Source organism: Talpa occidentalis, unplaced genomic scaffold, assembly GCF_014898055.3.
Source record: "Talpa occidentalis isolate TD23 unplaced genomic scaffold, MPIMG_talOcc4v2.1 talOcc4.11, whole genome shotgun sequence".
Lineage (NCBI taxonomy): Eukaryota > Metazoa > Chordata > Mammalia > Eulipotyphla > Talpidae > Talpa > Talpa occidentalis.
This window is the reverse complement of record NW_023601104.1, coordinates 61582819-61609301: the sequence shown is the minus strand read 5'-3', so window position 1 is coordinate 61609301 and position 26483 is coordinate 61582819. Positions and strand designations below refer to the sequence as shown.

Sequence of the window (26483 nt, the reverse complement as noted above, 5' to 3'; positions counted from 1 at the left end):
TTTTCCAAAGCAATAGAGTTTATCAATCAGTCCCTTCTTTGCTTTTGCTGGCATAAAATGTGCAGCCCCAGGCTTGCCTCTCTGCCTCGCCACTTCATCAGAGCAAAGCTTTCTTTCTGCTCTAAATCAGGGCCTACAAGAAGACTCCCCCACTCCCTCCCAGTATTACCCTGCATGGAACATAGAGAGCTCTTGTATGATGCTTTCCAGAGGGCTTCTCTGAGAACGCAAACGCAGTTGCCATAAAAGCAAAATTTAGCATTTATTGAAGTCATTGCTCAAGCAATCACTAATGCACATCTTATATATACAAAGAAGACCTTGAACTTGAAAGCAGTTACCAAATAGCTACCAGAGGATTATTAAGAGACACAATTCTTTATATATTTGGGAATAAATTAAAATTTTATAGGCTAAGCTATTCCTTCCTTGCTAGCCCCCAAAGATTTACAGTTTACTCAATTGGATGCTGTTTTTTTAGTTGTCAGTGTATGTGTGGTACTCTGCTTTTGTTTTCTGGAAATTAATTTTTTTTCAGATTATGGTTTGAGAATTGAAATTACAAAGTAACTTATTGAAAGGACTACCTTTAATGGACTTAATGAGATAATTGCTTAAAAGAAATACCTATAACGTGTACAGATCTAAATCAAGTAAAAAATTAGATCCATCATTCAATTTAAACAGCATGGCAAAGCTATATTTCATGGTTTAGAACATAGTTCCCTTTACTCCATAAACTGTTGGTACTTGTCTTATTTTTACAGTAGCGTGATGCCTGTTACATATAAGATTATCTACCTTCACTTTCTATTTGCTTTCCTTATAAAGTTGGAAGTACTTTTGCTTATCATTATTCTTATAAACTTTCTATTATCATTGTTTTTTTTTAATATATATATTGAAGATCATAGCCATCTTCTTTCTTTCCCCAGATTTAATAATCTTTGCCCTAACAATGCCCCACTTCCTCTGGCAACCAGCCTTTCTGAATGCCACCTTCCATCATACACAGATGGACCTATGCCAAGCTTCCATGTCCACTCTGAACTCACGTTCAACTTTGTAAACTAAACTTTCACTTTACTTAATATGACTCAAACAGCAGAGATGATTTCCTTTTTATAAACATTAATTTATTAAGCAGTATTTATCCTTTTCTATTTAAATTTAAAGCAAAACACTAGCACTATAGGGGGCCTCCCCGGTGGCGCAGCGGTTGAGCGCTGGGTTGCGAAGCTGCCCGCAGCCTCCGCGGCGCCGGTTCGATCCTCGGCTGCTCCCCGGCCACCGGAGGAGGGTCCCACATGGCGCGCAGACCTCTCCTGCCGCCCGCTGCTCCCCCCAGCAGTGTACTTCGGTCCTTCTGCCTGCTCTGCTCCCCGCTCTGGCTCTGGTGAATTCTCTCACCCTCTCGCGCTTCTGACTGTACCCAGTGCATGTATAAACAAACAAACAAACAAACAAAATAAATAAATAAATAAAATAAATAAAGCATGCCTCTATTAAAAAAAAAAAAAAACACTAGCACTATAGAATTAAATATATCTGGCTAGTTTAAAATGCCAAATATGTGTTGAGGACAGAGTTACTTTTTATCCCCCTCAGTAGCAATTTCCCATAAATGGGGGGGCTCTGTTTCTCTGGTGCATGAGGTACACAGGTGTCTATGGCTGAGGTGTGTGCTCTCTCATGCAGGAGAACAGTGTGGAGTTTGAGGCCTGCCTGGTGGCCCAGTGTGACGCCCTCATTGATGCCCTCAACAGAAGGAAAGCCCAGCTGCTTGCTCGTGTCAACAAGGAGCATGAGCACAAACTGAAGGTGAGCACCTTGCCCTGGGGGGAGCAGAAAGCCAATAAGTAGGGCCTCCCGGCTAGAAGAATTTCCTCTATTGGACAAAGGACAAGAAACCCACAGCCTTGGCCAGTGACCTGGCTAAGCCTTGATAAGCACAGCCCTTCATTGAGCACTCACTCCTGCATCTACCTCACCAATATTTGTTGAAAGATTCTTCTAGACCAGGAATAGCTCAGAGTACAGGCATAATAAAATAAATTAAAATCTCAACCCACATGGGGCTTGGCTAAAGTAAACAAGATAAGTCAGTAAAATATGCAGCATATTAGTAAAAAAGTCCTAACAAAAAAAGAGAAGTGGATGGGGAAAATAAGAACTGGGGATGGGGGCTGGAATTTTAGACAGGGTGTCCGGGGCAAAATATACACAGAGACAAAATCTATTTTTTAGTGGAGAAATGGAATCTTTACAGAAAACAAACAAGATCTGTGCTAATTTCTGAAGTATCCCATGCAACTGGACAGCAGTAAAGGCTTTTGTCATCATATAGAATCAATTGATTACAAGTCTGGAGTTCTGTTGACAGAAGGACTGGTTCTCCTGGCAATATCTAAGACCCCATGTATTAGTGGGGGGCATCAAGATGTGAGAGCAGGCTGGGTGCATGGGAAAAGCCCAGATAAAAGGATTTCAGAAACAGTGAGTCAGTCAGTAGATGTCCACATATGTGACCAGGAAGCCTGAGGGTGACTTCCAGTGGGTGGTGGGTGGGATGCAGTGTTAGCCTGGCATTGGGGCAGAGGGAGAAGTGAGGTCTGACCACAGGAAATCTGTTGGTGTCAGTGGATATCAGAGAGCTCCAGTGGGCAGCAGTGTACACACACAACCTCAGAAGGACAGGTGCCTGCTGAATGACCCGTAAGCTACTCCAGTTCCTGAAGATTATAAAGCCCCATTTCTAAAAGAATGAGATTCCATTAGGAGAAATAAGGATGAGTTTCAACATAAAAAAATAATAGAACACAACTTACAAGATTTAGGACTAATATTTAATGCCAGGGAAACTTCCAGCAGGCCAGCACCCAGTTCATGGTTACCAGAAAAAGGCAAGAAGCCAGATGCCAACCGGGGCATGAGGTCTGGGCAAGACTTGCAGCAAGACTGGCAATGCTAAGCCTTGATCAGCAGTCTGCAATCCTTAACGTGTGCCACACACATATCAGGACCCCAGAGCTCCAGGGTTTCTTCCAGGAAAACAAGGAATCAGGCAGTCTGATGAACACAAACATGTCCTGGGAGCAGCTTTGATAGCTGGCTCCAAAGATGAAGAAAACCCCCTCTTAACATCCTTCTCCCCTGCCCACCTGCTGCTCCTCCAAACAAATGACACATTTGCTTCTTCTTTGCCCCAAGTCAAGGCAGCATTGTGACTGGAATATAAACCTTTCTCCCCTTCCTTAGTGGCTCACCTAGCTGTCACACTGAAGGGGTCTGTAGAATTGAAGTAGGCTGTGCTGTGATGATGTGATTCAAGCCAGAAAGACTTGTGAGGGCTGTGCCCCCTGATGAAGTTTACCAGCCAGACCTCTGCAGGCACAGTAGCAGTGCCATGTTCCTGAGAGTTCCTGATGAGACAGCAAGAGGCTCAGCAGATTCTTTGATAAAGAAAACTGTGTGTCTTAACATTGAATCTGAACCAGGAGTTTGGAAGGAAAAGTGCCCAGGCCTCTAATGTTCAGTCTCAACCTATTGGTTTGGACAGCAGACCAAGGCTAAGCATTTTAACAACTCTTCCAGAGTGGCCATCAGTGTTTTATGGTGGTGGGTCTAACTGGAAAACCCTCTCAGTTTCACTTTGAAACAACCGCACACTTCCACACCCCATGGAGCCATCCCACCGGAACTGATGGTGATGCAGGACATTGGACTTGGGAGTGAAGGACTGGGGCCTAGGTCATACATAGCTACAAAGTGCCAAATGATAGCAAGTTTTACTTAGATGACTTTCTCTAATTCATCATTTTCCAGGCTCCTGGATACTAATGTTAGTTAGCAGACATAGAAGCTGTTTGCTTTTGAATTCCCCAAAAGGCCACTGGACTTTGTGTTTCCCAGTAACATAGTTGGTCATTCCTAAAACGTAAGGCAAGAAAGTGGGGACATTATGAAAGATAATGTTTTTTACCCAAAAACTTCTCTGAAAGTTACCAAGGGGATATCAATCTTACACACTTCACTACAGCAACCTGGGAAATGGTCTTGTTCCATAAGCTTTGTCATCCAACATAGTCAGGCTAGATCTTAATGAGAAATCCTTCTAGAGTTGCCATTTCTTGTCTGAATTAACATCTAGAAATGCTGTGAGATGTGATTCTGTAGTTACCCAGCCAGCAACACAAAATGAGTATCCTTGTCGACCAAGCCCTGCCTGTTATCATAGCAGTAGGTAACAGTAAGGGACACTTTCTTTGAAGCAGCTCAATACAAATTGTGTTACAAGGATCAGCTCCTTTATTCCTCACAACAACTCTACAAGGCCATTATTACTGTTGCCCGCATTCTAGAGTGAGGACACCACACCACCATATAGTAAGAACTGGTCGAAGAATCCAGACTCCTGGTGCTGGTAACCTGGCTTCAGAGTCTAGAATCTTCTCTTCAGCACTCTACCACATCTGGCTGATAAAAGTGTGATACAAAGAGAAGCATCTCTACCCATTCCTAGGAAGGTGGAGAAGGTCCCGGCCTTCGTGCTTCATCAGTCAGCTGGCACCTTGTGCATAGCTGCTAGGAGCAGGAAAGCAGGACTCAAAATGCCATTTGAATCCCCTAGAGCAATGGAAAATTAAATCACAGTTGTCTTTGGGAAATGAGAGAGACACTGTGCTTTTCTCTGTAAATAGCAGGCCAGCCATTTTATAAGGTTTAATTATTTCTCAATGGAAATCTCTTTTTTAAAAACATGGCAGACATTTTTCTGGCACCTATAAACAGTTTGTGGTAAGTCATTTGGAGACTGTATAGCAGGTTTCTACATGGGAGAGCCATAGGGTAGCAATCTGGCATTTGCCCCTATCAAAATGGAGAAGAAGGGTGTGAAAGTCCTCTAGTTCCCCTTCCTAGTGGTGCCTCTGCAGGGTGGGACTCTGTGGGAATCAGTTATGGGCTGTGCTGGAGACCTGGTGGAGACCCATAGGAATAGCCTTATCGCATCACTGGGGCTCCACGTCCGGGCCCTCTGTCCGGGTCACCTCCCTGCAGGGCACACAGATGCACCAAGGACCTCTGAGCAGTTGGAGTTCCTGCCCCAGATCCCAAATTGCTGCAGAAACATGAGACAGGTGGCTGATTGTCCCCCATGGCAGTAAAACTGTTCTGTCTTCTGTCTCAAACAATTTGTTTTTCTACTGTTTTCAGCCAAATGTATCTGTCACTGCTTCTAAAAACAGTCAGCAGTGCCGATGCTCTGACGACGGATGCCGTCTCCATGTCTCCCTCCCTCTGCTTTTCTCCTCCTGCATCTTCTTTTCTCATTACTTCTATTGCCATGTAGATTTGTGAGAAAAAACTGGCCTTTTATAGACATCACTTCCAAACACAGTACTTCTTTCTGTCTTTGTTGGCTGACCCATCACTCACAGTCCGGAGGGAATAATCTTATGGTCTTCCGCTTCCCTTTGGCCGAGTTCTTGGGGAGCCTGCTTTTTGCTGACAAAGGGGAGAGTTGTACGTGTGTTTTTCTGGCAACTTTCTCTTTTTTTAAGCAATCCAACAAGCTAGGGAGACTGGAAAGCAAGTGTGTATAAAGACAATCTTTATAATCTACTCATGTCCCATTCTGAAAGCACTGATTGCTTGAGCAGATTGAATAGTTCTGGTTTTGAAACAAGATGGAGCTGAATAGTGAAGAGCCCAGATTGTGTGTCACAGAGATGGGTGTGAGGACACAGTTTATTACTTACAAGGTTTCTAACCTTGGGTACATCTGTGGCTCAATTTCTTCCACCTGTGGGTAAAGGAATCATCACTTCATTGGATATTGTAAAGTACTTAGCACAATACTCAATGAATGTCAATTATTATTGTCATTGTCATTGACAGAGAATGAGTGCGAGTATGGTTTCATTCAGCACACTGACTAACTCCTAGAGTTTATTTTCCACAATCCCAGAGTAATATTGTAGAATTAGCCTATATGCAATATCATTATCCTAGAACCAAGGAAATTCTTTAATGACCTGAGTTTATAATTCATCATCCTATATAAAATAATTCCCAAAGCATGGTGAACTATTTTTAAAAGCTAAACAAAATTTTTTGAGGCATATGCAGATGTGACCATATTTTAGCAGCACTTTCAAATGTAAATTACAGCTAATACTATTCTGTGGTTTGAAAAAACACTGAGAGCCAAATATCTATTTTCAGTGCTCGCTTCGGCAGCACATATACCAAATATCTATTTTCAGAATGTGGTGAACTAAAGCAAATATAAGAACATTACTGGAGGGCAAAAATGCTTTTGAGCTTTTAAGAATATTATTAAATCCTCTCTGGACTTGTGCAATTTTTGCAGCCACTATACAAGAGCCCTGCAACCAGCAGAATGAGCTAGAACCTTACGTCTCTTGTCCTGTTTGTTCTGTTAGCTTCCCTCCAGGCTTTCCTTAGCTGAGCAAGGCCCTAAAAAATGCCTTCATGGGGAATTTGTATCAACACAAATTAAAATGTGTCATTAACGAAATCTATGCTTTTATGAGGAACTTCACAAATATCATTTTTCTTTTGTTAAACCTAAAGAAATATCTGAGACTCACTTTATGTCAGAATTTGAAACATTCTACATCATCCTAAATGTGTTCTCACTCCAATATTTTGGAATGAATTCATATGTTGATTAATAAAAGGAGATATCTCCATTGTGCCTTTCACTTCTAGGAGTCTCTGGGAGAAAAAAAGACCTTAGTTATTCAAAAATATTCTGAAAATATCTAATCTTTAACTTCCATGTGTGGCTGATAAATTAACATACCAACAAAATTTCTTAGAAAGATGCTAAGGGATAATGATAAAGTTTATGATTTTATAGAGCTTTCCATATTTCCAGAGGGCCTACAAATCCTAATTATAGTTATCTATATAATGCTTGATTTTGAATCCTAGTGTACCATTGGGTCGTTAGAATGATTATCATTATTGTCATTATTTTATCTTTTGTGATTATTTACCATGTATTGCCTATTATATTCCCATTATAATTTTTTGAAAATAAAAATTAATTATATGACCAACCATATTATTAACAGTACAAATTTACACTGGAGATATTATTGACTTGTCAAATTGTTCACTGAAGTTATTTTGACATTGATTCAAAATAGGTGAGTAAATCTTTGGCCTTTTGATTCAGAGAGCCAGAGAAAAGAAAGAAAGGGAAGAAGGGAGGGAGAGGAAAGGCAGGAGGGAAGGGCCTTCCCAAGTTCACAAAAGCATTTAAAAATAGTTAGATAGAATTTGGCTGGCTACAAATAATAGGCTCAATTCCAATAGAACTATTGGCAAGGACTTCAGTCAGTCCATTACAATGAAACATTTGAAAAAATTACACCTTGTAATCGCTGAAGATTCAAGATTCAAACACCCTCAGCAGATGTATTTAGAGTCCAACTCTAATAGTGATTACCATCATTAATGGTGAGTTCCTTTCAGAGTTTCATTTGGCAAATTCTGTAGTCCTTTGCTTCCCACCATGTAGGAGCAAAAGTCACAGGTCTGTTTGCAGTAGATGCCCAGTCTGCCCATGAAGTCACCAGGATGCCACCTGCATAGCTGGAGCTCACCAAGGTTAGGGAATACACCTTTGAACACCCCTACTCACTTTGGCAGTGACAAAGTGCAGGACAATCAGAACTTCTTAAATTTTTTCTGCCTATACCCAGACATGAGTGATACTTCTTATGCCAGAAGGAACAGCAACTCATATCCTATAAACCACCTTATTGCAGATGTCACTCACTGTGGCCAACCATAGATGGTAAATGTCTTCCTGTGTGGGTGGGACCACAACAGCATCCTTATCTCTTCAAATGGCTGTGATTTCTTCCTTCATTTCTCTGTACAAGGATACGGTATTCTCGCCACTAAGAACATGCTTTACTTTATTCCACTTGGTATTTATTGATGAGGCTGTTTGGTGGCATTCATACTTCTGGAATATAAAACTCACAGCTTAACTGTTAAAATTTCAAGCATCTTTCAGAACAAGTACATGTTTCATTTATTTAATAGGTGTGAGTCTTTTCTTGATAAAAATCTCAAAGTCTCAGACTTGTCTTTGAAAGATTCATTGCCAGCATGAATAAATTAATAATATTAATATAGGTGGCAGTAGCAAGGGAATGGGGAAATATTTACCTAAAACAATGTAGGAAAATGGTGACATGTGAGAAATTAAAAAATTATTCTTTAATTTTAATGCCTCTGTAGAGTATGAGAAAAAAACAAAGAATTCTTAAGTTTACTAGATGAATCCAACTGCAAAACACCTCATCTATCATTCAGAATGAGTCAGTTCCAAGCTTCAGTTGGTCTTGTTGCTTTAGGAGACCATGGGACATAGAGGAACTCCTCCCACTGACCAAACAACCCTGCGGAGGAGAAATTCTTCAAGTTTTCAATTTGCAAGTACATGTGTCTTAAGTAGGAAAAAATGATTAATTTATACTTAGGGGAAATTATTGTAAACTGTGATGGAAAGATAAAGATTATATTTTGGAAAGAATTTCTTAAAATAGGAGAAAAGATACCCAAGGAAGAGTGGAGCTGAACAGGGAAGAGAAGAAGCTGGAGAGGAGACTGGGGAAGGAAGGAAGCAGGATGGAGAGCCAGAAGGATACCTGGAGGAGGCACATGGAGCAGAGAGACACGTGAAGAAGCTGTGTTTGCCTTTTGGTCCTTGACTGGTTGACACAGATGTGGTTTGTGTGTAAGAATTAGGAATGGAGTCAGCATATCTTCAAAAGTATCTCGGGGCATGTCTAACTCAGGGTCTTGCAGAAGTGGCAAAAATACATCCAGTGGATCCAATATTATATTTAGCATTGTGGCTTTACAAGTATAAGGAAAATGTGACCTCAGAGCAAGCAAGAGAAAAGGAAATGGTGGAGTTGGAACGTGAAAGAGAAATAGCTCTAATGGAGCAGGAAATGATGGAGAGGTTCAAAGCAGAGGAGATCATGTTTCAGGAACAACAACTGGCCTTCCAGCTAGAGCTGGAAATGCAAGAAAAAGAGAGAGTGAGAATAGAAGAACTAAAGAAAATAGAAGAAATAATGGAGAAGGAGGCAAGAATGAATATGGAAAATATAGTTAAGGGTGAAGATGCCCCCCATTTAGAGGAATCAGGCAAAACATTAGCTGAAATTAGCATCCTGTACCGGGCACCTAACTTGAGCAGAGTGGAGGAGCTTGATGAGCTGATGCTATCTGATGTTGCGTTAAACATTGATCAAGATTTATAGTCTCAAGCAACCCAAGAGTAATAAATTTTTCTGCTTGTTTCAAGTTTAAAAAACAAAAAGAAATAGGGCCTTCCCTGGTGGCGCAGTGGTTGAGCGCTGGACTGCGAAGCTGCCCGCAGCCTCTGCAGTGGCTGTTCTATTCCCGACCGCCGCCGCTGGTGAGGGTCCCACATGGCGTGACAGATCTCTCCTGCAGTGCCCGCTGCTCCCCTCAGCAGTGTATTTCTTCATCAGTCTGCCTGTTCTGTTCCCCGCTCTGGCTCTGGTGAATTCTCTCACCTTCCCGCGCTTCTGACTATACCCAGTGCTTGTATAAATAAATAAATAAATCTTAAAAAAAAAAAAAAAAGAAATAGAGAAAATAATTTCCAGAGTCACGTGTAGGACAGGTGAATGGAGGTGGAAAAAGGGTATCAAGGTCAAAGTTGGATAATAATGAAATTCCCCTTAATCCACCTTAGTTCTGGCTATTGGTCATATCACAGGAACTGAGTAGAGGAAGGACATTAGCCTGCTAGTGATGCAATGGGAAAATATAATGGTAGATTGGTAGAACAAAACTTCACATTTATATTTTAGAAACTACTGTTGGTTACTCTGTGCTTCTGAAAAAGTCTCAGAATTCATTCCCAGATTCTCCTTATATCCTGACCCAGGAAGTGGCCTTTATAAATTTTCCACTTAGCAAAATAAAACTGTTTAAATGACCAAAAGGTACTTACCGTCCAGAATAGATGGTGAATGCTGATAAAATTGTAATGCCTTCTCTGAAACTGTGGATTACAGATTAATTCACTGCCCCAAGAAAACTGGTATCACCACTAATGCAGATGAAGGCAGGAGGATTGTTTTCCAGTTTCTATTTGTGTCATGCAGCAACTTGCACATTTCCCAAGAAAACAGACTCGAGTCTAGCCACAAACATGGTGCCAATGTTTCTCTAGAGCAAAGAAATGTACTCAAGGAAAAAGTGGCAATGCCTGCCTTCCTAGGAATTTTCTTCCATAAAAAAGAATTAACATAGAACTAAGTCATAGTAATAATTATAAATGGTGGAAATAACACAGTCTAAAGAGTTGCAATTAGAGAAAAAATTATTTGTACTCTTTAAAGATCTAGTTATTTGGCTTATTTCCATAAGGTGGGAAATCTTGCTAAATTGAAAAATTAGAACTCAGTTATCACACACCCCAAAATACTGCTTCTAGGAACCTTGGAGTTTAATATTTAGTAGCAATATTTGTCATGAGCTATTGTGATCACTCTGAAATAGTTGATTAAAATGTAAAAGAAGGCCTCCCCTGGTGGTGCAGTGGTTGAGTGCTGGATTGCGAGGCTGCCCGCAGCCTCTGCAGCATCAGTTCGATCCCCAGCCACTGGCGAGGGTCCCACAAAAAATAAATAAATAAATAAATAATAAAATGTAAAAGAATTGAGCAAAATCCACTGGAACAGCAGAGGAAGTTGCAAGCCAGGAACTAAGGGATATTGAGTCCTTCCAAGAAAATCAGCCCAGAGAATTCAGGAACCAATGACAAACCCCTGCTGGCACTCACCCAATCTTTGGCAACACAATGAAGATTTTAAGCAGTAGTGAGAGAGGCCCAACACTCAGACAGCTCCTTTGGCACCACATAAAACTTGCCTGAGAAGGAAACTTATAGATGGAGACACAATTTTATGAGGACTGAGTAACATTTTAATTTCAGCACACTTAGGGGAAAAATTATCATTGAGCTGAATACTTCAAGAAGTAAATACAACAATTCATTCTGTTTTGCCTCAAAAGCAAACTCACTTTGGATTATAATGTTCAGATCTGTTCTCTGCTTGTTTTTCAGACATTCAGAAGCAGTCAGTGACACATAGTCACAGGATAGATACCATTTGGATATTGAATAGTAACTGCTAAAATTTCTACTACTTAGCAGCATTGAAGTGGCTACCAAAATATAAAAGCACTTTCTGGGAGTAATTTAATTAAATATCATATAGCAGAGAGGAGTAGTATATTAGCTAGATGACACCTGTCTTGCATTTGATATATTTTGCATATAGCATTTTCTCCCCACAAGAACCAGATATGTAACCTGATTCAAAAATTTACAGCAAAGCTACAACAACCAAAACAGTGTGGTACTGGCATAAAGACACTTGGACCACTGGAATTTAAAAGAGATCCCAGAAATAAACTCTCATCTACCTGGTCAAATGATTTTTGACAAAGATTCCAAAAGCATTCGTTGGGGAAAGGGCTGTTTTTCAACAAATCATCCTGGGAAAATATCTATCCACATGCAAAGAATGACTTTGGACCCACACCAAGCAGCAAATACAAAATGTAACTCAAAAAAGATCAATAAGCCAGAAAGAAAAAGAAAAATACCGGATGGTCTCACTCATAGCAGGAATCTAGAAAACTTAAATAAGGGACCAGGAAAATGAATAACTATAAGAAAGAGAAAATCAAAATCAACAAAAAACTATGAACCAGAGACACTCTATGGGGGGTAGGGGGCGGGAGGGGAGGGATTGGGTTCAAAATAAGGGGGTTGCAATTGTATGGGGAATATAAAAATAAAATTTATTATAAAAAAAATCAAAGACTTACCAAATACTTTTAAATTTTGCATTATAGGAATGAGATTATTTTTTCCCATCTACTTTTGATTGTTTTAGAAACTGTATATAATAATCTCTAATAGAAAATAAATGTATAATCAAATATGAAAGGAAACAAAAGTTTTAAGTAATTAATATTAAAACTACTTTTAGTTATTTGCCATAAAATCTGGGATGCTGGGTATTTTGGAAGTTTTTGCAAAGTGATACAAATATCAAGGATGTGAATAACTGAAGTTCCTAGAAAACCCTAGTTCAACCCTTTGCATCAAAAACAACTGAGCAGACAATACAGAAGATGAACATCTCTAAAGATAGACACCTTTCAAGAACTGTCATACATTTGACACTGAGAAAAGACAACATCCCAACAGAAACTGCATGTTTAGAGAGATGCCGTTGTAGCTGAAAGCAGACTCACAGCCTGGCAAATGAAGCAGCCCTTAAAGCTGCTTTCCAGAATGAGGTGGTGATTCTAAAAGGGTTGTTTTTAAAACTTAATTCTACATCCATCTTTCTCTGGCTTACTGGTTGCTGTTAGCTCATTGCCTTTTAGCAAGTTCCATCTCTAGCCCCACCCCACCACCCACCCAAGGAAACAGAATCAGAAGGAGGAAGAAACTGGGTTCAGATGATGACGTCTGCTATTTAGAAGAGACAGGCAGAGGGTGGGTAAAGGTAGGAGACTGTGTCACAGAGCAAAAACTGCAGCCGCACCCTTGGTTGCTGAGCTCCTTTAGGGATTCTCTGGGACCTCCAGCTTAGGACAGCTTTTCAGAAGAGGGGAGCCAGATCAGGAAAGGTGCTCGGGTAATCAGCATGTCCTTCTGATGGGTTCTATAGTTACAAGTTCCTGTAAGAGCCATTAGCCCATCTGTCTTCCAGAGCTATTGTCCACAGCAGACACTGCCACAAAACCAGTTTCATTCCATCATCCCATGATGCTCTTGGATTATGGCATGACAGATCTTTCCAGTCCCAGTTTGATTCCTTTCTACCCTTTGCCATTGTTAGACTGTTCTGTTCTCTCATCAATCCTAGGTGGTTCGAGATCAGATCTCTCACTGCACAGTGAAATTGCGCCAGACCACAGGTCTCATGGAATACTGCCTGGAGGTGATTAAGGAAAATGATCCTAGTGGCTTTTTACAAGTAAGTTTCAATGGGGTTCTGTTTCAGATTGAGTCTATAACACCAAGGTCAGACACCCAAAAGCCCTGGCTGGGTGTGGGTCCCTCCATAAAGGAACCTACTTCGTATTGCACACAGTCTCCTTATGGGTGCTGAACTCCACTGACTTCCTGAAATCTCTGAAAGCACATCACCATTTGCTACAAAATGAAGAAGTATATGGGCTTTTGGTTTGTTTTCACTCTTGTGTTTAGTCACGAAAACATAAATCCCTTTAAGTTCCTCCAAAGCAGAGTTACTGCCTTATCTAAGAATTGGGTCCTGTTATACTAATACCTCTTGAATAGTTTCATCAGCTAGAAATGTCTAGGTATGCAAGTTTTCTACCTTCTTGACTCCATCATCTGGCCAATAACTTAGTTCTCAAATTAACTGAGTTTTTTTTTTTTTTTCATTTCGTAGATGTTTCATCATTTCTTCAATGTTAATTGTTTCAGTGAGATGCTATGATAGCAAATAAATTCTACTTAAGTTGTGATCCAGTGATTAAGGGACCATCTATTAAGGAATAGATACATCCTTTGCAAATCACACATTACCAAACTATTCAAGAGTGACACAGGCGAGTAAATATGAGAAATGAAAGAGTTCCCTACTAAAGAACAGAGTGATATATGAAGATGATGTGAGAAATTTCATTTTACATTTTATATGCAGCCTTTCTAAACCTTTTATAAAACTTATTTTTAAGTCTTGACCAGATACACACACCTCATATGGGAAACTTAGGGTTATTGGCTTTATTAGGATTAACCACTAACATAATGTTATTTAATGTACTTGGCTTTCAGTTGATCAGTCATTAATAGCAAGAGCATATAATAGCAGGTTTGTCTATTAGATTGGTTAACAGCTATTAATTACTTATAGTGGCCCCATTGGACTCACAAAAGTGTCCAGATTTGGTGATAAATCTTGAGTCACCCTTGTCATGACAGGATCCTCACCAGCTGCACACAGTCAGGGAAGATGTGGATCCCAAAGCGCTTCGGTGGTAATGACCCAGGAGAGCAGAGGAGCAGGGCTCTGTGTCTGGTGTGGTGTTGTATTTCTTAGGCTGTGGTCTTTGATGTGACTAGATTTCTGACGCCCTCATAAGGAGAGTGCACCTGACCGAGGACCAGTGGGGGAAAGGCACGCTCACTCCCAGAATGACCACCGACTTCGACTTGAGTCTGGACAACAGCCCTTTACTGCAGTCCATCCACCAACTTGACTTTGTGCAGATGAAAGGTACGTGCCCCAGTCACAGCAACAGCTCAAGTTGAAATCTGATACCTGAGGCAGGATAAAGGCTGTGTGTGAAATTGCCACAAACAAAAGGCAACTACCAAGTTTATAATCACTTGAGAGGTGGGAATGTAAACACACACAGACACACACACCCCTCTGGTTAATATTTCAAACCTCTTGAGTGGCTCCTATCTTATCATGTAATGGAATTGTGTCCTTGGAGCTATGTAAACTCCCCCTCTCAGAAAGTCAGATAAAATTCAGATAAACTCAATGCTTGCCTCCTTGAGAGTCATGGAGATTTCACATGTTCAGCATTATAGAATAGCTGACATAAAAAGAGATACAGAGGTATACTGCACCAAAAAAAATCTTGTTACAGAAACGAATTCAGAAATATTGATATAAATCAAAGGAGTTCAGAATTGAAATGACTGCTTCTCCATAGATAAGAGTGAACAGTCAAGTTGGTGGGGGGAGATTGGAGAGGATCACAATCCACTTGCCATACTCGTCAGGAACATACAAGCCAGGATGCAAAAGAAAAATGAAACTTTGAAATAAACTTCAACCTCCTAACTTTTTGGTTTATGTGAGTAAGAGGTACAGAAAATCTCTTTGATATTTGGGGATATAGGTACTTTAAATTATTTAAGGAAAATAACTCTTTCAAAGAAAAATAAAACTCAAGTCAAGCAATGATATTTTGATGGGAGGTAAATAATATCCATTTGAAAAATATTTATGATCTTTAACTTTTTATTTTTAAATAATACATTCACAAGAAATTGCAAAAATAGCAAGGAAATGTCCTATGTACACTTTGTCCAGTTTCCATCAATGGTTACATCTTATACAATTATCACATCAAAACCGGGAAATTTAGGTCTTTTATCATATACCCAAAAAGAATCTATATTCTGTATTAGTTTAATAATGCTATTGTAATAAATGATCACAACCTAGGTGGTTTAAAAAACAGGAATGTATTGTCTCATAGTTCTGAAGTCTAGAAGTCCAAGATCAAGGTGTTATCTGGGTTGGTTCCTTTTGATGGTTTCGAGGAAAGTCTATTCCATGCCTCTGTCCTTGAGTCCTAGTCCATTTGACCTGCTATAACAAAATTCCACAGACTGGTGGCTTATAAACAATAGAAACTTATTTCTAACACTTCTGGAACCTAGGATGTTCGAGATCAGGACAGTGGTAGATTCAGTGTTGGTGAGAGTCTGCTTCCTGGTTCATAGATGATGACCTTCTTCCACTTGGTAGGAAGGGACAAAAGACAACAGGAACTGGACATTGGCACAGAGTGTGTGTGTAGCTGGATGCCATGTTATCACGTTAGATCTGTGTACCCACCATTGCAATTAAGATACTGATCTATTCCCTCACCACAAAAATCTCTCCTGCTACCCCCTTATAGCCACACTCATGCCCCTCAACTCCACCATCCACAGTCCCTGGCAGCATAATCTCCTCCATCTCTATAATTTTGTCACTTTCTGATGTGTTTTAAAACTGAAGAATTTGATTTGCTCTTGGCTTCTCCAATTTCAGTATCCACTTAACCAATGGCTTCAAATTCAGTGCCTAAATTTTATTTCTTAAGAACAATTTGTATGTTTCCATTTACCGGGGAGAACCATATAACCCAGCAATTTGTAGGACCACATACTATGGCTTATGTCACACACTTAAACTCATCCTGTACCTGGTTGATATACTTCTTCTCTTCTTTTAATGAAGTTATGATTCAGTTTTCCTATTAATATGTGTTGCTTTGAGATGATGCCTTAATTTTGGAAGTAAACAGTGTATAAATTGTAAATAAAAATCTTTTACATTTCTTGACAGTTCACCAATCCAGATATTCTCCTAAGTGTTTAACATGGAGTATCACAATCCTAGTAGGCAGCTGAGGAAACTGAGGCACAGGAATTTGGGGTTGCTTGTCTGAATTCACATTGCTAAGATATGGTAGGGCCAGGATTCAAACCCAGAAAGCACGGCTCCAGAAGCCACGCCTGCAACTTCTAGTATGTGCTATATTGTTAGTGTCTTCCTAAGTGGCTTCTTCAAAGAATAACTGGATTCCTCTTTTAAACTTAAGCAATTTAATTTTTTTGTTGCAACCATTCTTTCTGGTTCTTTTTTTTTTCTTTAACATTTTCCTGTGAAATACAACCCTCCTGAATAATGGATAAAGCCCCAGATAAATTCCCCTCCATCAGCCTCTCTCTGTATCCAGTTCTTCCAATGAGGTAAAACTTTGACAGGTTATATCCCAAGTAGCTCATAGGATAAAATCTGTCACAAAAGGGTAATATAAGGGCTTTTGATAGAAAAGAAAAAAATGAGCCAACTCAATTAGCCTTGGTGATGGGCAGGAGAGAGGTATATTGAGGGTAAAAGCCTCAAGGCCTTGAAATGCTTTAATAAACTGGAGAGCCCATTTGTTGTCTTTCTGAGTCATGTCCATCTGCCCATCTAGAATCCAGGCCAACTGGCAGGATGGAAACAATCATGTTAGAGTAAACAGGCCCTTCATCTGATATGGGAACTGCAGGTTCATATTCTGTCCATCATAGACTGCATTCCTAAAATGTTATCATTGGGGCATTAGGGGTACACACAGAAATAAGCGTGGGCACGGCTGTATGTGCAATCCTATTGAGTCTGCATATACAGCAGAGAATGCCAAGCACTCTAAAGGCTGAGATTCAGAACACTCATGCAACAGAAACTCACCTGGAACACAAAATTATCTGGGACAAGTTATTTTTGAAGTTAATATAACAGACCATTTGGTATGAGACAGGATTATTCCATTTTCCTTTTTTTTTTTTAACACTTCATCTTAATTTAATTTATTTCTGATTATTATCCCTCTGCAGATTTAATTTATATGCTTTGGTTAGTGTCCATTACGTTTAATTAATACAATGAGAACCCATTCTCTATTGAATCTGAATAATTTTTATCTGTCAGATCCTTGCCATAGAAAGAAAAAGCCAAAAGGTCATGATGCAACAAAACTTGATTGACTGTAGCTAAGACTTCTGCTGGCCTCTTTGAGATCTGTTAACATATCCACTATGGTACCTGGGGTAATGTTTGTCTTTTTACATTTTTAGGATACTCTTAGCTCAATAAGCTTGTCAGTAAAACAAAAAAAATTCCAAGAAACCCCATCCCAAAATTCATGTACAAATGGCCAAAATTTAAGTAGCATTTGGAAAAGTAATCTGACTATTGTAAAATTAATAATGTATGTAATTCAATGTTTTATAACTGCTAAGTGGATTACAATAGAAGTTAAAATACTTTCAAAGTTACTTGAAATATGCAGTTAAAGTTAGGACTCACACTGACAACTAAAATAATCTGTTTACTTTTTGACTTAATGTTTACTTCAAAACAATGAAATTTCAAGACATCGAAATTGCATTTTTTTCTTGATATCAAAGAAGATAGGTCTGTTGTTTGTTTTTAAATGTAAATAGGTCTGTTATTGGTTTCCACTTAGACCAGGTACATTTAGTAAGACTGCAGTGCCTAAAATTATTCTCATAATAGCTGTTTCCAAATCACCCTCAAGCAATTAAGATAGGAATGTAGAAAGCTGATACCTTCTTTGTTCAAGCACCCCTAAATTGTAATGACATGTTTTCTGTTTGCATTTTGGTTAGATGATCATCTATACCTCTTTCCAGAGTATTGGGAATGGTGCTTAATCCTTTTTCTTTTGTAGAAAACAATGAATTAAGCTTTGGTTTCTGTTTTTGTTAAAGAATAATAAAAACATTTTCCCCTTTATTCTAAGTTGGTATTGTCAATATTTTCCCAAATTGGGAAGGAAATTTTAAGATTATTTTCCTTGTCCATTAACAGCTCTAATGTTTGGTTCAGAATAGATTTCATATATCTACCCTCTCCCAGAAAAATCTTAGCCCAGAATTGTCTAGGTATCCAAAGTATCCCAAGATTCATGAGTTAGTACTGAAATGAAATGCCAGTGCTTTCATTCTGAACCAGAAAAAAACAGGGACCTAATATTCCACCAAGTCTTTCTAGCACACAGATACAAGTGCTGTTAATCTCTCTAAGTGCCTCTGTTCATCTTAGCACAAATTTATCTTCATTAACTCACACTGAATGTAAAAGCCCTCAATATTCATCAAGGTCACAAACAAGGACAGTGCGATCTAAACAGACCTCCAATAAATCATGGAGAAAGAGTGCCCAGAGGCTTGGCAGTGATGGGGATGAGCACACACACTGACTTGCATGTTATTTGTTCATGCACATAATCTGTTCATGGTTTGGGGGCCTGAAATGCATGTCCATAAAGCAAGCAAAGTGATAGCTTTCCAGAAGTGGCTTGTTTCCAAACTTTCCTCATATGCCCTTGGTATTGTTCATAAAAAGGAATATAGAGGAAACTTCAGAGAAAATGGCTCAGAAAATACATTCTCAACAACCACAGTTCTTAAGGTAAAATATGTCATTCATCTACTTGTTTTAAATCTACCTGTAGGAAACAAAAAAGAAACTCTCCTCTTGGAAGTGGGTATGGGACTTCCCTCTAGTACACTATCACTAACCTTCAGACTGGAGAGGCAGCAGAATGCAATGCAGGCACACAGACCCAGCCAGCCTGCTTGATTTTAAATCCCAGCTCTGCCACTTACTAGTCATGAAACCTGCCTGTGTTTCCATTTCATCAGCTACCAAAAAAAAAAAAATAGTAACAATACCCACCTTGCAGGATTGTGTGAAAATTCAGTGACTGTAATACATGTTAACTTCTTACCCCACTATCTGACATCCAGTAATTTTTCCAAGCCAGGGTTGTGAAGCCAGTTTCTTTTTCTTAACATATTCTCAGAATACTCCTGTTAACTCACAGAAGAATTCTGGATGGTTATGAGTGTTTACAATCTGAAAGATTAGAGAAAGGTATTAAAAAAATATGAAAATGTGAGGTATAGCTTGAACTGGAATTGCCTTAACAAGGGGAGATATTTGAAAACCTTCATACAACAAGCCTCTATTATAGAATTTAATTTGAGCCAAAGCTCCACCAGACCCCTTCAAAGAAGCCAGCAGAAACAGCTGTTCTGTTGTATCTAAGAGGAGGACTTTGAGACACAGGCTTAAATTCACAGGCTAAAAGGATACTAAGTACTAGAATTCTGATCTGGTTAGAATTAGTTAAGGAAAAACAAAGATGCTCAGGAGTGATCATAAAATTGTTGAGATTAAGGTGGCGGTGGCAGTCCAGATGCCATGATAGTCTATAAGCTAAATCATTCTTAGTGTTCAGCCCAGGAAACGTGATGTTATCAACTTCCAAAACACAAAAGATAAATTAATTTGGAAATACTTCTGATTCTTGCAGACCATTTATTTTATACCTAATAAAATGAAATTGAGTAATATAACCCCATTATAAAATCTGTTTTTCTAAAATGTCAACCTTAGCTTTGGCTAATGAGTCTGTAAATTTGTCACATTTGCCTTTCATATGCAATATCACTTGGGGTAAATAAGGACAAAAGAAAAAATGAATTATTAGCACATTGGAAAATAGATTTAGACACATGCTAATGTCTCTGGGTTTTGTTCTCTCTCACTTTGCTTTTTTGTTTGCTTATTTGTTTAAATCTGGGACATAATAAGATCTGAGGATTAGTGAGTGGTTAGAATTTTTTCCTATCTTTTGGTCTTTTTTAAAGAATATCCACTAAGGACTGATGTGAAGTTCATATGTTTTAATTATACATGACACCATGTGTTTCAATTAATCTTTTAATTATACCTATGTCTATTCAGGGAAATTTTATTTTCTTACCAGAGACATTGCAATTATTTGTATGATTCAACTTGAAACCACTTTGTAATATTACTCTTTGATTTTAAAACTAATGAAATGTAAACTTGCCTGAAACACGAACAAAGGGAAAATAAACACTGATAGGGGAGCTAATGAAATAACGAGAATCCAAGGAATTTTTGTTTCATGGTTGGCTCTAACTGACAAGGACGGTTAGGAGAAAATATTCCCAGGGAAAATCATTCCATCTCTCTAGAAGCCCTTTGAAGAATGGTTTTTTTAACTTGTTATATTTTACTTTTATAGTTATTATACTAAGATGTATTCTTTTTATGAAGGAAATAAGCTTTAATTACAAAGTTCATTCCTAATAAATAGGTATTAGTTGCATATATATATATATATATATATATATATATATATATATATATATAAAAATAGGTATAGTCACCGAAAGTTAACCCTCCATTACGACTCCTAGTTGATGCCTATTTATGTGTAGGTCATCATTAGAATCACCACAAGAGGTTGTATCTCCTGTCTCCTCTCTTCAAATTCTATAGTCTAGGCATTGAATTTATCTCCTTGCCTCCAAACCCAGATATTATGGGACTTCTGAGGCTACAGAAATCATGATCTTTGATAATCATATTCTTTGATAGTAATCTGCCTGGACTCTGAACTCATAATTTTCCTTCCTAGGCTGATCACCTCTAGTTAACTGGCCATAATTTTGGCTTAATTATATTTGACTTAGTAACTGGGGCATGGTTTTCTTATAATGTATCACATTTTCTCCTTAAGTGTAAGACAGTTGACCTGTTCTCCATCCTATCTCCTACATTGTAGTCACAGGTTACCCATTATAGAAACTACTTTTCTGCTGCTATTAAATTAACCACCTTCTTGGCTAGGTGACTGGCAAGATGCAAATTTAATTCAATGCAAGACACTCAGAGTTCAATTTTGGTACAGCATACCAGGTGTTCCACAATTAACATTTGTTCACCTAAAGTCCTTGGATGTGGTCCAAACTCTTCTCTCCTGTTGCTAATGTGCTACAAAAAGAAGTTAATGCTTTGGTAATGAAAAAAAAAAAAAAAAGGTTTGAGCAGTTGGTAAAACAATTGTTCCCAGATACATAGATTGAGTTTCTATTTTAGCAGCTGGAACCACTGGTTAACTAACATTGCTCTGTCTGTGTGCCTGAAGGCCCAGGTGATCTACAGTTTTAAGTAATGCAAAAGGTGCTCTGTGCAAAATGGCAGGAGGGTATTGTGACTAGTGACAAAGTGATAGAGTCTCACAAGGTCATGAGGACACTTTAACCCTCCTCCCTTAGTCCTCATCTACTCCGACACTACTCTCCAGGTCCACAATTAACATTTCTATACCTACCGAAAGTGTGGACTTGAGCTCTAGTGCTGGATTTCAAGTTACCATGAAAGAAAGATATCAAGTTCCTCAGAGCTTTCAAAACTGTTTCAATTGCTATTAGGGTCACTTGATACTAAATTTTCGAAAATCCATTGTTATAGTTACTTATGTATCCAAGACCATAAGTAGAAAACCTGGTAATAAATAAACAAATAATGATAGAAGCTTAGAAATATAGTGACATCAGAGCTATTCCTAAAAATAGGCTGTCCCCAGTTTATAAACTGGGATTTAAGGCTCAGAATAAATTACTATAACTGTATTAGTCATGTATGGTTTAAATAGGTTTTAGCAGACTGGACTGGAAATTCATCCCTAATATCCACCCCACTTAAGAAGATGTCTTCAACACTCAAGCAAGTGAGAACAAAGCAGTTGTCTCCCCTTACTACCAGCTAAGATAGGAAGTGCCGACTTGGAAAAAGGCAGCACAGCAGCTCTGGAACTTCCCTGCAGAGGCTGGGAGAGATTCTGCTCAAGTCCTCCTGCACACTGGTTAGCTCCTCCATCTGGCCACATGGTTACCAGTTCCTGAACATTGATGTGTTTATAACTGAACAGAAACCAGAGTTACATTAATTTCTGTCTAGCTTCCTCTCCAGTCCCAGCCACCCCCATTCTGCAGCTGGAGGAGTGCTGCACCCACAACAACAGCGCCACACTGTCCTGGAAACAGCCACCTCTGTCCACAGTACCTGCCGACGGGTACATTCTGGAGCTGGATGACGGCAGTGGTGGTCAGTTCCGGGTATGTAGAGCCTACCACTCATTAACCAAAACCAGGGTCTACCTCTGATGACCCTCCATGGGTCTCATGTCAGCTTCCCCACCTCTTATAGGGACTGATCATCCCAGTGAGGCCTGCTCTCCCCATGTACCATCAAAGATGGACAAAGGAGTTTCTGAGTAGAAACTGTCCTCCTCTTAAAAGAAACTTCCCTCATGTTTTCAAAACTGGTTTTTATGGATCATATTGATGGATGAAGAACCCAGTAGGCATAATATACTATATGAGTACCAAATAAATAATAACCATAGTGCTAACTATAAGCACCTAACTTTATTTTTTAATCCGTAGTGCTAATAACTACCATTCACTAAGCTGCCAGGACTGCAGACTCTGGAGTCAGATGGCCTGCATCCAAACCCAAATTCCACCTGGACATGTCCCTGCACCCATTACTCACCTCTTTGCTCATTCAGGTTCTTATTTGTAAAGTGGGATGATGATGTGAACATGTACCTCATGTATTATGGTTAGGAGTCAACTAGATAATCCATATAAAATTCTTAGCATGTTGTGATGGCAGACCCCAATCTTCTTAGTACCCAACTGGAGAGTAGTCTTTTAAGGCTATGCTTTGAATGCAAATTATTTTTACTCATTACGTCATTATAATGTTGCAAAGAGTACAGATATAGAGGGAGGCAAATGCCTAACCTATGCTAAGGATGCATTATGCTAGGATTTATTTTAAGCCTTTGAAATGTCATTCTTCCTGCCTCCCATGTTTCCTCCCCCTTCCCTCTGTGCTGCAATGAAACCAGACTCAAGTCTTTGAGTGCAGTCTCGGCCCCCCTTCCTGAGCTTGCCAGTGGAGTTATAAACACAACATTGAGACCAGCCTCAAGTTTTCAAACCTGGTTTTTTACAAATCACATTGATAAAGAAAATGCTCAGTAGGTATAATGTACTTTATAACTGCCAAGGTAATAATAATAAGCATAATGCTAACTATAAGCATCCAATTTTAATTTGTTAAGCCCTTGCTGCTAATAATTGCCATTCGTTAAGCTGCCAGGCCGGTATTAAATATGAGGCACCAGGCTAGTCAATTGGCTCATGTGATGTAATGTATTTCTCACTCAAACCTCATCAGGTAGGTTATTGTCCCATTTTATAGATAAGGAAACTGAGATTTACAAAAAAGGTCAACAGAATGCCCCCCTCCCCAAGCACTCACCAGAGTGCTAAGTGGTCGCCTGTTATTTGTCAATCCTCAGGAAGTGTATGTCGGGAAGGAGACAATGTGCACCGTGGATGGTCTTCACTTCAACAGCACATACAACGCACGCGTCAAGGCCTTCAACAAAACAGGAGTCAGCCAGTACAGCAAGACCCTGGTCCTCCAAACGTCTGAGGGTAAGGCCCTTCAGCAGTATCCCTCAGAGCGAGAACTGCGAGGCATCTAACGTGGCTGGCAAGCCCGGAGGTAACCCCACCACTGCCCACATTCTGACGTGTTTCCATGACTTGCTCTGCATTCTGGCACAGAGCTGCTGTTCCTCTCCTGCCTTTAGAGAGCCCATGGTATGTGGATGTGATCAAACCAAAGAGGCCACAGCAGCAGTTCAAATGGCTTGGGCCTTCGGCTTCCTTTGATAACACTCTAAATAAGCTGCATTTGAAGAAGATGCAATGAAAGCCTGAAGGTGTCCCGGTGTGTGAGACAAATGTGTCTAGGCTCTAGGGCAGGCTCCTATTCTCCAAGTGCACATCATTTTCCCATTTTGCCCAACTGATTCTAAATTGCTTTATAGTGCTTGCTTGTTCCTGAGGGTGGGGCCAAGGTTCTTTCCAGCTGTGAGTTGTTTGACTGAACATGTTTCCAAGTGGTCTGGGGGGCTAGAGTTGCCTGAGAGGGCCTGTCGGCCACTCCTGGCTTAACCGGCATGGATTGCTTCCACTTCACTCCCAAAGCTGAGGCCAGCAGCACCAGGACCAGACAGCAAGAGACCTGCATCTCCATATGGCCTCACCATTTCATCCTTGCCAGTCCTTGTAGGCATGATTAGGATGCCTAAGGCCATCATACAAGGACAATCCCTAGAGAACTTTCACTTCTTGGCTATACTGTAAATATTTTGGTCATCCAAGACAAGCTGTCCATCTCAGTAGAGGGGCTTGAATTTGATGACCAGGTATAACCTCTGGGGCTTTTAACATTTTCATTTTAAAAGCAATTTCAGCACATGAAATTAACCCTATGAAGAAATATTTGTGGGCGGTGCCAAAACATTCTCAGACCTTCTAAGTGTCATTTTAGTCAAAAGAAGTCCGCCCCCCTCCACTGACATCCTCCATAGTTTCCCTCTGCAGAGATAATTATGTTGATTTTGCTCAAATTCAAGATGTCCGCTACAAGAAACTGTGGTGTGGTTGTAGTTTCTCCCCATCTCCCACAAACCTTGGCATGTGCCAGCCACCCCCAAAAATGGTTCACATGGTTAAAAACAAGCACAACTTCAAATCCGCAGCAAGGTTGTTAGGTCCCTAGTGGTGAAAACATGCTTGGGGAGCATTTGTAAGTCTGTGAGTGGCATTATTCAAAGAGAAGCATGTGTTGGAAGGGAAGAGCCCCCATGGCCCATTCCCATTTGGGTTACAGGGACATTCCTCTGAGATGGATCTAGCAACTTCTCTCTGGGATGAATGTAGCAGCTTGAGAGCAGCTGCCTCTTTTCCTAAAGTACCGCGCTAAATGCGAAGGCCCTCCAGAGTCTTTCCCAAACGCAAAGCAGAAGGCCCCTGATGGTGACAGCCTCCTTTCTCGTGCGCGTACAAGGCAGTGTGGTTGAAGAGTGAAGTGCATGCCGTCAGAGCAGGGATATCATTTGCAGCGATGTGGCTACTCTGTGTCACCAGACCTACGAGAAAACTCTTTCTATCTGTACCACAACATGGAAATCATACTACTCTGCGAAAATCAGTTGTTAGCATAGCAGTCTGAGCATTTACGTCTCTCTTTTCATCCTGCAGGAGGATGTAGTTTCTCAGTTTCTCTAAATGTGCATAAGATTATGGTATCTAATAAATTACAGGATTGGAACTTCGATCCTTGGTACCACAGTCACAGAACTGGGGGTCACTTGCTAAAAGCAACTAACTGGAACAAGTCCTCTTCCAACAAAGAGACTGTATTGTAGAAATTAACTTCCTCCATGATTTTTATATATTGTGTACAATATAAGGTATGTATCTAAAATACAAAGAAAACCCTATCATCGTGTAGATATCAGTATTCTCTGTTACTGCACAGAAGTGATTTTTCTCATGATGAAATAAAGTTCACACACATACTTTCTCCATAACTTTGGTTTGTTCAATTTGTTTCTCCCTCATTCTAACTCATTCAAACAGTGAGACAAGAGTCAGAAAACGAGAAAAAAATATGTAATGGACAGTGTATTTTTTAAAAGAAGACTTTTAATCTGTCACACTACAGAAAGCCTACAGAATTAAAGGATTACATGTTTTGTTTTCTAGAGACCAGTGAGGCAAAATGCCATTAACAGAGTTTTAATGCATTGACTGAATTTATTAATCTTATTTTCAACCATTCCTAGAAAGTTGTTCCTTGGAAATTTTTTTCTTTGCTGCTATTTGAGGTCATGGGGTGGTTTGTTTTGACTTTCTCTGTAACAAAATCTTTTGTAGTCTTCTTACAAAAGTTAATCCCTTTCCAAAGTTCAAAACAAAGCCTGTTTCACAGAAGGGTATGATTCATATATGATAGCAAGTCTAACTTGTATTTACATGCATTTAGTCTGAAACTTAAATTATCAAAACTTTTTGCTGACTTAAAGGCAAAATTTTGTAGGGGAGACTGTGTTGTAAACATCATATTGATAAGAACCTGATATTTTTTTCAAAAGCAAATTTGTTTGTTTATCTATTTATGAAGTGTTTGAAAAGTACCCACATGAGGTATACTGTGGGGTAGTGTTGAGCAGACAGGCCCTGCTGTCACCAAGCTTGCAGTCTAGGAAGAGACACACAAGTAGTTACATACTTACAAATGTGGATGAACACTGTGAAAAAAGGGGAAAACTGGCAATTTATA

At 39.5% G+C, this 26483-nt stretch overlaps 2 protein-coding genes across 7 annotated transcripts in view; both read left to right on the top strand.

Moving 5' to 3' along the window:
* The window catches only part of TRIM9 (tripartite motif containing 9), a 96686-nt gene that overhangs the window by 51996 nt on the left and 18207 nt on the right, over positions 1–26483 (top strand). For 4 of the 6 annotated variants that reach the window (XM_037503318.2, XM_037503317.2, XM_037503322.2 and 1 more), the window contains exons 3-7: positions 1699–1821; positions 12981–13091; positions 14210–14363; positions 22230–22387; positions 23644–23782. In XM_037503318.2, coding sequence (XP_037359215.1) covers positions 1699–1821; positions 12981–13091; positions 14210–14363; positions 22230–22387; positions 23644–23782 — 685 coding nt within the window. Of the gene's footprint in view, positions 1–1698; positions 1822–12980; positions 13092–14209; positions 14364–22229; positions 22388–23643; positions 23799–24600; positions 24632–26483 lie in introns of all 6 variants that reach the window. The other 2 variants (XM_037503319.2, XM_037503320.2) reach the window with 2 other exon arrangements.
* LOC119239084 (DPY30 domain-containing protein 1-like) lies at positions 8781–9346 on the top strand. The gene has a single exon (XM_037503323.2). It carries the CDS (start codon positions 8796–8798, stop codon positions 9315–9317), a length of 522 nt encoding a protein of 173 aa, XP_037359220.1. The 5' UTR covers positions 8781–8795; the 3' UTR covers positions 9318–9346.

Excerpts from the sequence above, each read along its gene's own strand:
- LOC119239084 (XM_037503323.2), top strand. The coding sequence starts at position 8,796 with ATGGAGTCAGCATATCTTCAAAAGTATCTCGGGGCATGTCTAACTCAG.